This window comes from Alligator mississippiensis, chromosome 1, assembly GCF_030867095.1.
Source record: "Alligator mississippiensis isolate rAllMis1 chromosome 1, rAllMis1, whole genome shotgun sequence".
Lineage (NCBI taxonomy): Eukaryota > Metazoa > Chordata > Crocodylia > Alligatoridae > Alligator > Alligator mississippiensis.
In genome coordinates, this window is record NC_081824.1 from 62,829,710 (window position 1) to 62,845,156 (window position 15,447).

At 41.3% G+C, this 15,447-nt stretch overlaps 1 protein-coding gene across 42 annotated transcripts in view; it reads left to right on the plus strand.

The window, feature by feature from the left end:
* The window catches only part of RIMS1 (regulating synaptic membrane exocytosis 1), a 574,877-nt gene that overhangs the window by 545,432 nt on the left and 13,998 nt on the right, over nucleotides 1-15,447 (plus strand). For all 42 annotated transcript variants that reach the window (XM_059730969.1, XM_059731058.1, XM_059730979.1 and 39 more), the window contains one exon: nucleotides 10,397-10,538. In XM_059730969.1, the coding sequence (XP_059586952.1) occupies nucleotides 10,397-10,538 (142 nt within the window). The remainder of the gene's footprint in view (nucleotides 1-10,396; nucleotides 10,539-15,447) is intronic.

Here is a 15,447-nt window from a genome sequence, read left to right on the forward strand (position 1 = left end):
TGGCCAGCTTCTTTTTTAATGCAAGTGTGTACACCATGTTGTACACTAAATCCATTCATTTAAAAATAAGTACAGAATTCCGGGTATACAGCCATGTGACTTTTACAGATGTTTGGGTCTTACGCTCATGTACATGCAAACACACTGTGAAATATTTTCGTTTGCAGTGAGGAATCATACATATCAGGAAAAAAAAACATATATGCAACTGCATGAATGTCCAGAAATGTTGCACCAAAACGTGACTAGGATGACCTGTTCTTAAGAGGACAATATGCTCAGAAGCAGGTGCCTAAAGTTAGACTCCCTATTATGGTACCTAAATTAATGGCTGTTTTTTAAAGGTGATGAAGTACTCAGAAACTCTCTAACCTTTTACTTAACAGAGGTCTTATGCATCTTAATCTGTAGATCTCATAATCCTGCCCCAGTCAAATAGGAGACAGTGGCCACATCTACACGAGATGCTTATTGTGTAGTCATTACTGTGCATTCATTTAAGTATTTGTATAAACAAGGTACTGTGAGTTACTGCGCAGTAGTGCTGATGCACGCCTTTTTGTGATACTACTGCGCAGTAGCCTACTGTGCAGTAGCATCACAACACAGTAGTATCGGGCTATGGCACATGGCCAGTGGAAACTATTGGCTAACTAGTCTTATTCATAGATTCATAGATGTTAGGGTCGGAAGGGACCTCAATAGATCATCGAGTCCGACCCCCTGCATAAGCAGGAAAGAGCGCTGGGTCTAGATGACCCCAGCTAGATACTCATCTAACCTCCTCTTGAAAACCCCCAGGGTAGGGGAGAGCACCACCTCCCTTGGGAGCCCGTTCCAGACCTTGGCCACTCGAACTGTGAAGAAGTTCCTCCTAATGTCCAATCTAAATCTGCTGTCTGCTAGCTTGTGGCCATTGTTTCTTGTAACCCCCGGGGGCGCCTTGGTGAATAAATACTCACCAATTCCCTTCTGTGCCCCTGTGATGAACTTATAGGCAGTCACAAGGTCGCCTCTCAACCTTCTCTTCTCAACCTTCTCTTCTACTTTTAAAAATTAAAATCCAAATGGTTAGTGTCATTTTGATTTAACAATGCAAACAAAAGGTAAGGCTCTGCCACCTTTAAGCTAAAATGATAACGTATTTTGAAAGCAGCAAAAGTTAAACAATTTATATTCTTGGAAAACATTTTGTTTTAAGGCCCTCCTTGTTGGTTTTATTGTTTCCTATTCCTTTATTTCTCTTCAAATGTACATCAGTAATAAGTGCCAGTAGATGGATGTATTATGGGTAAATTGAATCCTTTTTTCTATCTCATGTTTATGTTAGGAATTACATTGGCTTGCCAACAGCATAAGAATTTACAAACAGTGTTTTTCTTCTAAATTATGTAGAGAAAAATAACTGTCCACTGTTAATAAAAAAAATACTCCAAGTAAATATGCTAGTAGCCTGGGTAGAAAGCTTCATGCTATTGCTTGTATTTTTTTTAAGCAAAACAAGAATACGACATTCAGTGCAGCCCATGTTATTTCATGTTGTTTATCAAACAACCCATTGATACTATGCAATAGCTGATGTTTGTTTTTGTATTTGGGTGGTTGTTGGGGGGGTTGTTTGTTTTTATGGTAAATTTCAAAAGATTAGTGTCATTGTGGTGGGGGTTAACTTTTAATGCATCTTTTGAAATGACAAAAGGTTAGATGGGAGATTTTAAACGTAGGGATCTAAACCTACCAAATGTAAACAAACTACTATCTTCTTTGAACACAGCATGTGGTGGATACAAGAACCATATTTAAAAACCTTTAACTATCATTTCAGAATTCTTTCTGTAAACAGCATTATATATTTCTTTACAGAAGGACAGAACTGGAGGTATTGTACAGTTCTTTAGTTTATTGTGAAGTGTTATAATTGTATGTGTGTGGACATGCCAGGCTTATTCCCTAATGATGAATTGCAGTATTTAGGTCTCACTCAGATTTTATTTTTATATAAAATCTTTGTTTGTTTGTTTATATAAAATGTTTGTTATATAACTCTTAATTCTAGTCTGAAACGTTGAGGTCAGTTTGTATCTTTGTGCAACTGAGAGTAATTCAAGTTAAATGAATGTTGTGAAATCTTATCTATAACAGCATTGTCTTTTCCCCTTACATCTGACATTTTTAGGATTATAAATGGGAGATAAGTTCCTCAGTGCATACACAGAACACTTGTTGCTGTAGGTAGGAGTTGCATGCACACTGTGTGAGAGGAACTAACGTGCTTGCAAAAAAGTTTACTGTCAGGTCATGTCTGGGGCTGTAACATCAGTAGTACATTAGAAATGACCAAGAGGGGAATTTAATCTATTAACTGCTGAGAGAAATCTCTTTGTAGTTTGTTGAAGCAGTGATGGTTCTTGATATACCACTTAAAAGCATTGTCTGGATTACCTTGTTAGTGGCTTGCCCAGTTGGTGAGCCAACTGTTACTGTATTTGCATGAATCTAAGACAACTTTGAATTTAAGACAACCCCAATAACTATATACTAATTATGTTAAATTTTATGAATCTGTTATATTTTTCCATGTATAGAATCTAATTATTGGAGAGTCATCTTAAATGTATCTCTCCCCCCCACCACCACTGCACTGGGGAAAGCAGTGACAGGGGCGCAGGTGGTAGTGGGGCAGGCAGCAGGGGAGTCAAGTCTCCTGACCCCTGCCCTTCATCCCCTGTCCTCCTCAGCACTTGCTTCCCCTCCCACCTGCCCTACCCATTGCCTCTGCTTCCTCCATGCCACCTGGCCTTCATGCTGCTTCTGCTCCTGCTCTGCCACCTGTCATTGGCACTTAGACTCTGCATCTCCAGCCTGGGGCATGACGCATATGGTTGCTCTGGCCCCAGTCCAGCCATTCAATAGTGGCAGCAGTGGTGGCAAGTGTGGTTCCACCTCTGGGGCCAGAGCCAGAGCTGCTGCCACTGCAACTGCTGCCATGTGGGGCCAGGGCAAACGTGTTCTGTGCCCTGGGCCAGAGCAAGGCCAGAGCCAACCCTGCAGATGGAAAGTGTTTGTGTTGGGGAAGGAAATGGGCAGGGAGTTAGAAGCTGTGGTAGGAAGGTGGCGGTGGGGAGCCTCACTTAGAAGCGTCATCTAGGAGAAAAAGTAGAAGTTAACAGTCCATTTTGAAGCATGTTCAAAAATTTGACTTAAAATATTGTTAAGGAAAAAAGCCAATTTACCTTCAGTCTTCACAGTGGATGTAATTTGTTTTACATACCATGGACATGCATCTATAACATGCAACTAAAATTAATTATCCATTTCAAATAGCAATAAAAACCAAGATCAGACACTATGGGCCCTTCAATAAATTTCAAGGCCAGAGAAGAAAATAATCTTCTCATTTCTGAGACGTCTTTCATAACTGTTTTAATAAATCTGCACCATCCATATAGCAGTCAGTTGGGGGGGCTTTTGGTCCCAGTTACAAGCGAGACACAGCCGGGACTAGGAAACCTATCAGTTACGGGCCTCTTAGCCCTGCCTCCACGTGAGGCCCAGCTGGGACTGGGAGCCTCATTAGTTGCAGGAATCTTGGTCCTGTCTGTGAGTGAGGCATAGCTGAGTCTGAGAGCCCCGTCAGTTGCAGAGCTCTTGGTCCCAACCATGTGTGTGGTGCAGCCACGACCAGGAGCCTCATCAGTTGCGGGATCTCGGGCCCTAGTGCAGTGAAGAACTGGACCAAGAATCCCATGTGGGCTGGGGGTTTCACACCCGCCCAAGCCTTGAGGCTCACAGCAGCTTCAATCCCCAGGTCTTGGGATTTTAACATTGGGCAAGGCGCACCCTGCAGGTGGGAGCCCTGTCAGCTGATGGGCTCCCAGACACAGGGGAGACCCTGTTACACTTGCAAATTAAAGCTCAATAGCTATAAAGTTAATATACATTTTTGAGGGTAAACTTTATAGATGGTTGGAGCTTTTAATTGTGCAATAGCTATTTTGCATGTGTAGCTGGTTTTAAGGTAATTTCACAATTAACCAGTTAATTGTGCAATATCTGTAAGGTGTAGAGGAGGCCATAGGTACACTGTTAAAAGTGTAAGTATGTAGGCACTATTTCTCAGAAATGAAAAAGAAAGATTTAAACAATCTAGGAAATACAAAACAAAACAACCCCTCAACCAGAACCTGCAATTCATTCTGCAATTGAGGCTTAATCTCCTTTTCCCTCTTTCTGTAAAGTATGTTTTAAACAGTAGACTGTTTACATTTCCAGTGGAGTTTCAGAAAAAATGAAAGGCTAGTCTTTGTTGTAGCCATACGTTAAATAACTTTGCTAGAATTAGGCTCTGCTCAGATGTTTTCAATAATTACCAATAAATTCATGCTTTGCATCTGCTTTCTGGCAGAAAGAACAGAATAAGAGAGGATAATGTGTGCAGTTGGGTAGCATAAGAGTTAGAAACTATGTAGGCTTTGCCTTTGAATTGATTTGTCATGAGTAAAGACTATTCTCAATATTTCTTAAAACCTGTTATGTATCTTGCTACTTTGGGTGACTTTAATGGCATATTTCTGAGTTTATTGAAGAGCATTTAGAATTAGCTTTTAAAATGAAAAGCACAAAGAACTGTATAGCTAACCAGAGGGGCCACTGTGGTTTTCAGCAACAATGACAAGTGCTACATCCTCGTAGTTCATCAACTGAAAAGACGAAAGAGAGGGAAAAAAAAGAGGAGAAATCCAATGTATTGAAACACAGAATAGTGACCTAGAAAGTATTCTGAAAAAATGAACCTTGAGTTAGCTGAATATTCATAACACAGGAAAATAACACATATGGTTTGTATAACACAATGAGATCATATTTAGTGACACGGACATTTAAATTCTGTGGCAAAAATAATTACATTCAGTGGCAAGAACCCATATGTCTATAGCCATTTTACTTATTCTGTCTCAATGAAATACTTGTCACTACCCTACCAGCCATATGGCTCGTAGCTAAATCCTCATTGCTGTAATATTAATCAATAGATGTTTTCAACAGTGAGAATTTTCAGGGATAGGTTTTTCACTATGCTGTCCAGGCAATCTGGCTCACTCTCTGATTTTCAATTTCCAAAATGTTGTCCAGGCAGTGAGATCATAGTTTCATAGTTGGTAGGGTCAGAAGGAACCTGAGCAGATCATCAAGTCCGACACCCTGCCAGGGGCAGGAAAGAGTACTGGGGTCAAACAACCCCAGCAAGGTGTCTATCTAGCCTCCTTTTGAAAGACCCCCAGGGTAGAAGCGAGCACCACTTCCCTTGGAAGTTGGTTCCAGATCCTAGCTGCCCTGTGAAGTAGTGCCTCCTGATATCTAGCCAAAATCTACTGTCCATCAACTTACGGCCATTATTCCTCGTTACTCCCAGTAGTGCTCAGGGGAACAGGGACTCTCCCATTGCCTGCTGGTCTCCCTTGGCTGGTTTATAGATGGCCACCAGATCCCCTCTCAGCCTTCTCTTGTGGAGGCTGAACAGGTTCAGATCCCATAGCCTCTTCTCGTAGGGCCTGCCCTGCTGCCCCCTGATTCTGCGAGTGACCTTCCTCTTGACCCTCTCAATGCTGTCCACATCCCTCCTGAAGTGCGACACCCAGAACTGGACGTAGTACTCCAACTGCGGCTTGACCAATGTCATATAGAGGGGGATGATCACCTCCTTGGGCCTGCTCATGATGCATCTGTGGATGCATGACAAGGTGCGGTTAGCCTTCCTGACTGCATCCCCACATTGGCGGCCCATGTTCATCTTGGAGTCTATAATGACTCCAAGATCCTTTTCTGCCTCTGTGCTGATGAGAAGGGAGTTCCCCAGCCTGTAGGTATGCTGCTGATTCTTCCTCCCTAGGTACAGGACCTTGTACTTGTCAGTACTGAATCCCATCTTGTTCTCATCCACCCACCCCTGTAACCTGTTCAGTTCCAATTGCAGCCTGTCCCTCCCTTCTAGCATGCCCACTTTTCCCCACATCTTAGTGTCATCCGTGAATTTGAACAACGTGCTTTTCACCCCCTTGTCCAAGTCTCTGATGAAGATGGTGAACAGTGCAGGCCCAGGGACCGAGCCCTGTGGGACCCCACTGCCCACATCCCTCCAGGTCGAAAATCACCCGTCTACCACCACTCTCTGCGTGTGGCCCTCCAGCCAATTGGCGACCCATCTGACTGTGTAGGCATCGGCACCACAATCTCCTAATTTTTTAATGAGAATGGGGTGAGAGACAGTGTCAAAGGCCTTCCTAAAGTCCAGAATCTCATTATTAATTTGCGCCAGTGTTGGGAGGAGCTTGTAACTAGCTTTGCTGACTCATCTCCTTGCTTTCCTAGTCCTTGACTGTAGCACTGTTCTCATGGCAAACCTGCTGGCCAAGCTATACTTTGGTCTCCCCTTGTTAATTGACTGTAGTGTAGACTCCAGCTGATGCTCCCCAGTCTGGCCATGCCCACAAAACAATGCAGGTATTATGCAGTATAATGTAGTTCTCCCTTGTAGGAACCCAACTTCAGACAGTTCCTATCAGGGCAAGGAAACAGAAAACAAAATACCAAGCACTTGGCTGCAGGAAATGCTGGAATGCTGAATATATGGGGCTTTATCTAAGAGAAATGTGGCAGGTCCAACTCTCATTGCTGCTATTTTAGGTTTTCCTCAGATGCATCAGTTTGTACTAATGTCCAACTGCTCCACAGAGGTGGTAAGGTGGTACAATCAGGAGACTCCATTGCGAGGGGGGCTGAGAATGACAAACAGGTTGAACCACTTTTGGTGCGGTGCCATGGCTGGGACCAACAAGCAGCTCTCTGTCACTCCCAGGTGCTATGACACACCACAGGAGTCTCCAAGGGCTCCAGTGGTTAGGTTGTGTTTTATTTAGGCTGTAGTAAGTATTACTGTGCAACTAGTCAGAAAACTTTCTAGCTTGTAGTATGTTTACTATGATCTAAATAAAATATGTCCTAAGTATAACATGCAGCAAGACCCCCAACCATCTGCACACAGCTTAGGAGCAGGATCCATGGCTCTGCCTCACACAGACACACACAAGGACATTGAGGAAATTCTGCTTAGCTATGCAGAGCTAGGAGTACTGAATGGTATGCTCTGGCTTACAGTAAAACTAGAGAGCTGGTAGCCTCAAACGGAAATGAAAATGCTTTACCCCCATGATAATCATTGGAGATATTGATTTCTTCTGTCCTGGGGGATTTTTTCCTTAGCTGAGATTGAGCTGTGGCATTGGCCAATGAAAGTCTCTCCCAAATGACCACTGTAAACTGGAGCAAAGAGTCCTCTGCCCAATAATGATCAGTGAAGAAGTCACCTTTTCATAGTGTCTCTTTCTCTCTCATCCAAAATGAGGTACCAGTTTTTTTTCCATTTGTTTTGGAATCTATCCTGACCATGTGTTAGTGTCATCATGGTAGCTCTATGATCATTACTGTTGTGACTACTGTGTTCTCTGCATGGAGAAAGAGGTGTTCTCAGGTTCTGGAAAGAATACCCAGGGGATGACTTCTCCATCCTTCCTACCAGTGCTACTACAGGTCTGGACTACATAACTGGAACCTACCTGTCCCCAACGGTATCAAGTTTTACCATCTCCTGTGTGGGTTACCATATCCTTTACTGTTTCATAAAGCAAGGATTGGGCCCTCTGTGATCATTCACCATTATCTCAAACATAAATTGTGCTTGACTCCCACACTCAGAGAAAGCAAAATATTTTGACTTAAGTTCAGCTTGCAAAGCAGGTGTACTTGGAAGCTATTTTTTAGATACTGTCCTAAAATACAAAAAGTCTGACAAGTGAAAGTTGCAAGGTTGTTTCCACATTTTGACTATGAATGAAAGTGCTGATCATAATGAGAGCATTACTAAACTTCAGCTTCAAAACTAATATTGGAATGCATTCACCTTACTGAGAGTGCAGGAACAAACCATCCTGGTGCACAGGAAGATTAGCAAGTATGGCAGAAGACCAGCTTAACTTAGCAGGGAACTCTTCAGTAAACTAAGTCACAAAAAGGAAGCTTATAAGAAGTGGAAACTTGGACAAATAAACAGGGAGGAGTATAAAAGCATTACTTTGGCATGCAGGGAAAAAGTCAAGGCCAAAATGCAGTTGGAGTTGCAGCTAGCAAGGGATCTGAAGGGTAACAGAAGGGTTTCTACAAGTATGTTGGTAGCAAGAGTAGGATCAGGGAAAGTGTGGGTCCCTTACTGAATGGGGGAGCCAACCTTGTGACAGAGGATGCAGAAAAGCCTGAAGTGCTCAATGCCTTCTTTGCCTCAGTCTTCACAGGCAAGTTCAGCTCCCAGACTACAGCAGTTGGCAGCACAGTTTGGGGAGGAAGGTGAGCAGGTGGCAAAAGAACAAGTTAGTGATTATTTTGAAAAGCTGGACATGTACAAGTCCATAGGGCTGGACATGATGCACCGAGTGTGCTGAGGGATTTGGCTGATAAGATGGCAGAGTCATTGGCCATCATCTTTGAAAACTCATGGTGATCAGGAGAGGTCCTGGATGACTGGAAAAGGGCAAACATAGTGCCCATATTTACAAAAGGGAAGAAGGAGGATTGAGGGAACTAGAGACCAGTCAGCCTCACCTCCGTCCCTGGAAAAATCATGGACCAAATCCTCAAGGAATCCATCTCAAAGCACTTGGAGGAGAACAAGGTGATCAGAAACAGTCAGCAGACACTAGATATGCTGGAGGTTAGGGCTAGGATTCAGAGTGACCTGCACAAATTGGAGGATTGGGCCAAAAGGACTCTCATGAGGTTCAACAAAGACAAGTGCAAAGTCCTGCACTTACAACAGAACAATCCCATGCACCACTACAGCCTGGGGGCTGACTGGCTGGGTAGCAGCTCTACAGAAAAGGACCTGAGGGTTACAGTGGAAAATGAGCTGAATATGAGCCAACAGCGTGCCCTTGTTGCAAAGAAGGCTAATGGCCTACTGGGCTGCATTGATAGAAGTGTTGCCAGCAGGTCAACGGAAGTGATTTTTCCCCTCTATTCAGCATTGGTGAAGCCACATCTGGAGTACTGTGTCCAGTTTTGGGTCCCCCACTACAGAAAGCATGTGAACCAATTGGTGAAAGTCTATTAGAGGGCAACAAAAATGGTGAGGTGGGTGGGGGACATGACTTATGAGAAATGACTGAGGGAAATGGGCTTATTTAGTCTAGATAAGAGGAGACTGATGGAGGATTTAATAGCAGCCTTCAACTACCCAAAGGGGAGTTTACAAGAGGAGGGAGCTAAACTGTTCTCAGTGACGGCAGATGTCAGAACAAGGAGCAATGATCTCAAGTCGCAGCAAGGGAAGTTTAGGTTGGATATTAGGGAGAATTTTCTCACTAGGAGGGTAGTAGAATAGGTTACCCAGAGTGGTGGTGGAATCTCTATCCTAGGAGGTTTTTAGGACCTAGCTAGACAAAGCTTTGGCTGGGTTGATCTAGTTGGGGATGGTCCTGCTTTGAGCAGGGGGCTGGACTAGATGACCTCCTGAGGTCCCTTCCAACCCTCATTTTCTATTATTCTATGATTCAGCCATTACTTTGGAGGCTTTTTCTGGCATAACAATATTTTTTCATTGTGAAAATCAAATTCCATTTGTAATAGTCTGTGATGGAAGTACCTCTAAAAGGGCTAATTCATGAAATAACAAGGGAAGTGCAATCTATCTTTTTTATGGGACAATCTCAGATACCCAGCCATCAGGCTACAGTGCTTTCATTCACTTTCACTGAGGTGTTAACACCTTGTCACGGGAAGTGCCCAGATCAGATTTTTCTGCAGAATTCACAGATCTGCTTCACAACCATTTTGTTAAGAAAAGTCCCTTTTTTTTCATTTAAAAAAACGGATCTTGTATCTGTGACACAATGACTCTTTGGCCTTACTACTTACAAGTTACATGCCTGAATGAGCTTCAGGATTTTTAGTTTGTTTAAAAATTTCTATGAAAGCTAGAAGTGTCTTAAGTTATTTTTGCAGCAATCCTACTGGAATAATGGGGTGGCAAATATCTCACCCAACGCAGAGTTTGCCGTAGAGGCCTCAGAAGGTACTGTTGCTATCCTCACCAACAAATGTAGGGTACAAGTTCTCACTTGGGGCATAACAGTACCACATGTAAAGTTCTCTGAGGATGCAGGCATCCATCAGACAGATACTGCAAACTATAAGGACTCAAAAGGTGAAAAAAGGTTTATTTGGTCATTATAAAGTTTTTAAAGCCTTGTTTGTAAATGGAACCAGAAAAAATGTAATCAGAAAAAAATGTGCAAGACCCCAGATGGAATAGAGATTATAATGCACACTTCTGTTTTTCTGCTTTCAGAGGCTGGCAACAAGAAGCTGAAAAGCACGATACAAAGAAGCACAGAAACAGGAATGGCAGCAGAAATGAGGAATCGTATGGTTCGGCAGCCAAGTCGGGAGTCTACTGATGGCAGCATAAACAGTTACAGCTCTGAGGGGAAGTAAGTGGAATTATAATTATGTAGTGATGTAGAAGTATATGTGAGCTTCTTAGCCTTATAAGAATGCTAGTCAAACTCTCATAAGAGAACCTGGTTTGTAAGTAATAGTGCCCAGTTTAGTTCATTTGACTAGGAGATGCTATTTGAACAAAATTTACACTTCCAAAAATATTCACATATCCCAAAAGTTTCAGGTGTTTTAACTGAAATTAATTCATATTCATGTTGTTAACTCATATTACAATAGCACTTGTTACAGATTATTCTTCACTTTAAAAGTTTCTAGCCATGTGTTGAAAAGATAGCTAAAATTATAACTAGTTTTAGTGAAAACAAAATATGTGTCTAGCTTCTCTATGCATTGTGCTTGGATCAGCCTTGAATTAAACTTTAGATGTAGTATGAAAACCGCCTATTAATAGGAACTAGCGTTCTGTAACTCTGTATTAAAAAAAGTTTAATTTGGATCTGGTGCAAGCACAGCTCCTATTGAAAATGATAAACTGAAGGTCCTACCACACATCAGCTAAAATTGAGCATAGGAACTTGAACCAGCTTTTTTCATTCTCTGTTGCCATTACTCATATGCATTCAGGGAAGGAGAGCAAAGGCATAAGTTCTTTTTCTAGCCTCACATATCACAGTAAGATTGTTTTTATTGTCTGCTACCTAGAGAGCAGCTGTCTTGAAAACAGTTTAATCCTCTGAAAGTGGGTTTTGGCATTACAAGAGTACTACCTGGGAAGGGGGAAAAAAATGTAGGTTAGTGAAATCTACCTGAAAACTAGAAATGAGTGAGGGATGTTGCACTCTTTTATTTGTCCAGAGTAACAAACTATGTCCATCCCTAGATGATGCTGTCTTGTCGTACATTAATGCTAATTGATTCTGGTTGCACATCTCAAATCGCTCCAGTGCTTCTAGGTCCCACACCCTTGTAAATTGCTTCACATACTTACATTGTGTTTAGGTAAACCCATTTATTTTCTTCTTGCTACTTTGGAAATATTTTTAGTTGTTTTTAAACAATGGGAAGGTTTGTGGAATGCATAGAAGGGTAGCATCAGTATAAGAACAGCCTTGAGAATAGAGAGAAGGGAAAAAAAGGTGTCAGGGATGTATCAGCCGCATAGAGAGGATTAGAAAAGAGATATATCTTAGGTTAGAGAGAAAATAGCAGTCTAGTACTTTTCTTTCAAGGGTGGAGAGAAAAAGAAACAAAAAAGATGTGATCACTGGGTGCTCCATTCACTGTTATGATACATTTCAGGCCTCAAATGACTTCAGTAAGGTTCTTTACTTTAACATGTGAGCAATGTAAAGTGACATAGCTCCTTTGGTTTCAGTGGAGTAATGGTGGTTTACAGCAGCTCAGGACCTGACCCCTGATGAATGGAAAAATGTAAAAATAAAGATATGGATTCCTAGTAGACTGTTGATTAATGATCTTTTCATAGCCAGGTCTATTTGCCAAAGAACAATACTGCTTCTTGCTTAGAATCATAGGAAGATATGACTAAAAATGTCCCTCCAAATTTTACACAGGTGTGTAAGAATCAGTTTTTAATGGAATATTCTTTTCTAATCCATGTTCAATTTGAACAGAAAAGTTTTTAATTTACTTATTGCCAAATGTGTCTACACATTTCGCATCAGAATCAGTGGGATATTTGTATATGGGAGGTGAGCAGAATTCTGTCTGATGTTCATCTTGTCATTACCAATAGTTAACACTAATGGAGGCAGCTCCAGGACAGCATACATATATTATATAAAACTATATATATGTATGGATAACTAAATATATAACAGGGTGTAAATTTAAGCACTCCAAAATTTAGGAAGTGCTAGAGGTAAGATTGCCTGTGCGACCTTAATATACACACCAGGATTTGCTTATGCATATGCATTATGATGTTTAATAATGCATTTAACAATATACTTATTTATTGTTCTGCCTGTTCTAACATTTCCAGTAATTCTTCCTCATGCTGTACTTCATAAGCACCTGTAGGAGAGAAATTGGCAGAGTAGTACTTTTCCTAACTGCCCACTAGAAACTCTAGTGTGAGAAGCCATGCTCGGTAGATTGTGCAAAGGGTTCAAAATATGCATACTCATCTGGACTTGACTGCACAGAAATCTTGATCCATGAAAACTTTTTTTCAACATTTGTTTTATTTCCTTATCTAAATGAAACATAAACCTTCCAATATTTTGAAAAAAAAATTAAACAGAAAGAGGGAATGAAGTCCATTCATGAAATGTCTAGTGTCTACAGCAGTCACCTGGTATGTGGGAGCCCCAGGTTCTAATCCCTGTCAAGCATAACAGTTGCTTAAATCTGGTTTATCTTAATTTCCAGTGAAGGCCCTGATCACTGGCATTAACAGAAGTTCACAGGTCACTTACTGTCTTATTTTGACCAGCATTCCACCCTGAATCTGAAAATCCTTGCTGACAAAAGTGTTGTCAAAGCCAACACGTTTCTGTTGAAAAGATTTTTAGGTTTTGATAAGCTGGCATTTTCTGATACACAATATTTTGTTAAAAAATTCCTGACTACCCCTGGTTACAGATAGTCTGTAGACTTGGACCAGCAGGACTTCTACTTCAGCTTGAAAATTTGAATCAAGCTTTTTTCACATCTATAGCTATTTGGGAATTTTTGAGCTAAACACCTTTAATCCAACCCAACTTTTTTTGCAGAAATATGCCAGCTTCAAAGGAAGTTTTGTTAGGAACATTTCTCAGGTCCAGGATGTAGTTATGCTTAGAATCAAAAACAGTACATCCAGAGGTGGTTGAGACTGGTGGAGAGGCTACCAGAAAGGAGGGAAGTTCTCCTTGATTTGCTGCTTGCAATCAGGAAGGAATTGATTGAGAATGTTAAGGTGAAAGGTGTCTTGGGTGATAGTGACCATGAAATGCTAGAGTTGAAGATCCTAAGGAAAGGAAGGTGAATACCAGAATGAAGACACTGAACTACACAAAAGCTGAGCTTATTAAACTCGGGAAACTGGTAGGAAACGTCTCCTGGGAGGCAATTCTGAGGAGGTGAAAGGAGTGCAGGGGAGTTGGCTCCACCTTAAAAAAGCCATATTAAGGGTGCAAAAGCAGGGTATCCCTATGTGATGAGAAAATGAGAAGTGACAGGACCCCAACTTGGCTAAACAATGAGTTGAAATTTAAAAAAAAAATCTTATGAAAAGTGACAATTCGGTCATATTACTATGACCAAGGGTACTGCACAGGCATACAGGATGAAAATCAGGAAGGGCAAGGCACAATTTGAAATGCAACTAGTAAGGGACATAAAACACAACAAAAAAAGTACTCTACAAGTATGTCAGAAATAAGAGGAAGGTCAAACATTCATATGGGAGCAATCTAGTAATGGATGATGTAGAGAAGCTGGAAGTATTTAATGCCATTTTTTACTTCAGTCTTCACAAATAAATTCAGCTACAAGATGACCAATGCAGTATGAAAGCAAGGATTGGGGAGGAGGTAGGCAGTCTAAAGTAGTGGAAGAACAAGTTAGGGATTACTTAAACAAGCAGAATGTTTTCAACTTAGCAGAGACAGATGGGGTACATCCTAAAGTATCGAAGGAAGTGTCTAAGGTAGTTTCATTACCATTGGCCATCATCTTTGAGAATTTGTAGTGGTAAGGTGAGGTCCCAGATGACTGGAACAAGGGTAATATAGTGCCCATCTTTAAGAAGAGGAAGAAGGAGCATCAAGGGAATTAGAAAACCAGTCAGTTTGACATCAATACCTAGAAAGATTATGGAATAAGTCATCAAGGAATCTTCTAAGTACCTGGAAGAGAAAAAGGTAGTCGGGAATAACCAATTCATTTAACAATAAATAGATTCATCAAGAGCAAGTCATACCTGATCAACTTGATTGGCTTCTATGACAAGGTGACTGGCCCAGTGGATAAAGGAAGAACAGTAGATGTGATATTACCCCAGTTTTAGCAAGGTATTTGACACAGTCTCTCATGACATTTTCAATAGTAAACTAAGGTAATACGAAGTACTGTAAGATGGATACATAACTGGACCATTATACACAATGAATAGTCACCAGTGGCTTGATATGTCTAGTTTGGAGGAGGTATCAAGTGGGATTCCTCGAGAGTCTGTCCTGGGCCCAGTAGTGCTTAATATCTTCATTAATTTGGGCGACAGTACTGAATGCACACTTAGCAAATATCTAGGTGATGCTAAGTTAGGTGGAATTACAGACACTCTAGAAGATAGGGCTAAGATCCACAATGACATGAGTAAAATGGAGAAATGGTCTAAAATTGATCAAATGAAATTCAAGTAGCATAGGCGCAAATGCCTGCACTTAGGACAAAACAGTTGCATACACAAATACAGACTAGGGACAACTAACTAGGCTTCAGTATTGCAGAAAAGGACCTGGGGTTACAGTGAACCGTACGTGGAATGTGAACCAATAGAGTGCTTTACTTGCCAATAGCATGCTGCACTGTACTAATAAGAACGTCACTTGCTAATCAAGGGAAGAGATTCTCCTATTTTATTCAGCACTGGTGAGGCCTTACCTGGAGTACTGTGCCCAGTTTTGGGCCCAACCCTTTGAGAAAGATGTAGACAACTTAGAAACAGGCCAATGAAGTTTGACAAAACTGATTACAGGTCTGGGAAACATGACTTATGAGGAAAGGCTGAAAGAACTATAAGTTATTTATTCTGGAGAACAGGAGACTGAGAGGGGATTTGGTAAGTCTTAATTTGCAACAAGGGAATATATTAAGGTAAGATATTAAAAAGAACTTTTTTACTATGGTGGAGGTTAAGCATTGCAACAGGCTACTCATAATTGTTGTGGAATCCCCTCCTTGGAAATTTGTAAAAGGAGTTTAGACAAG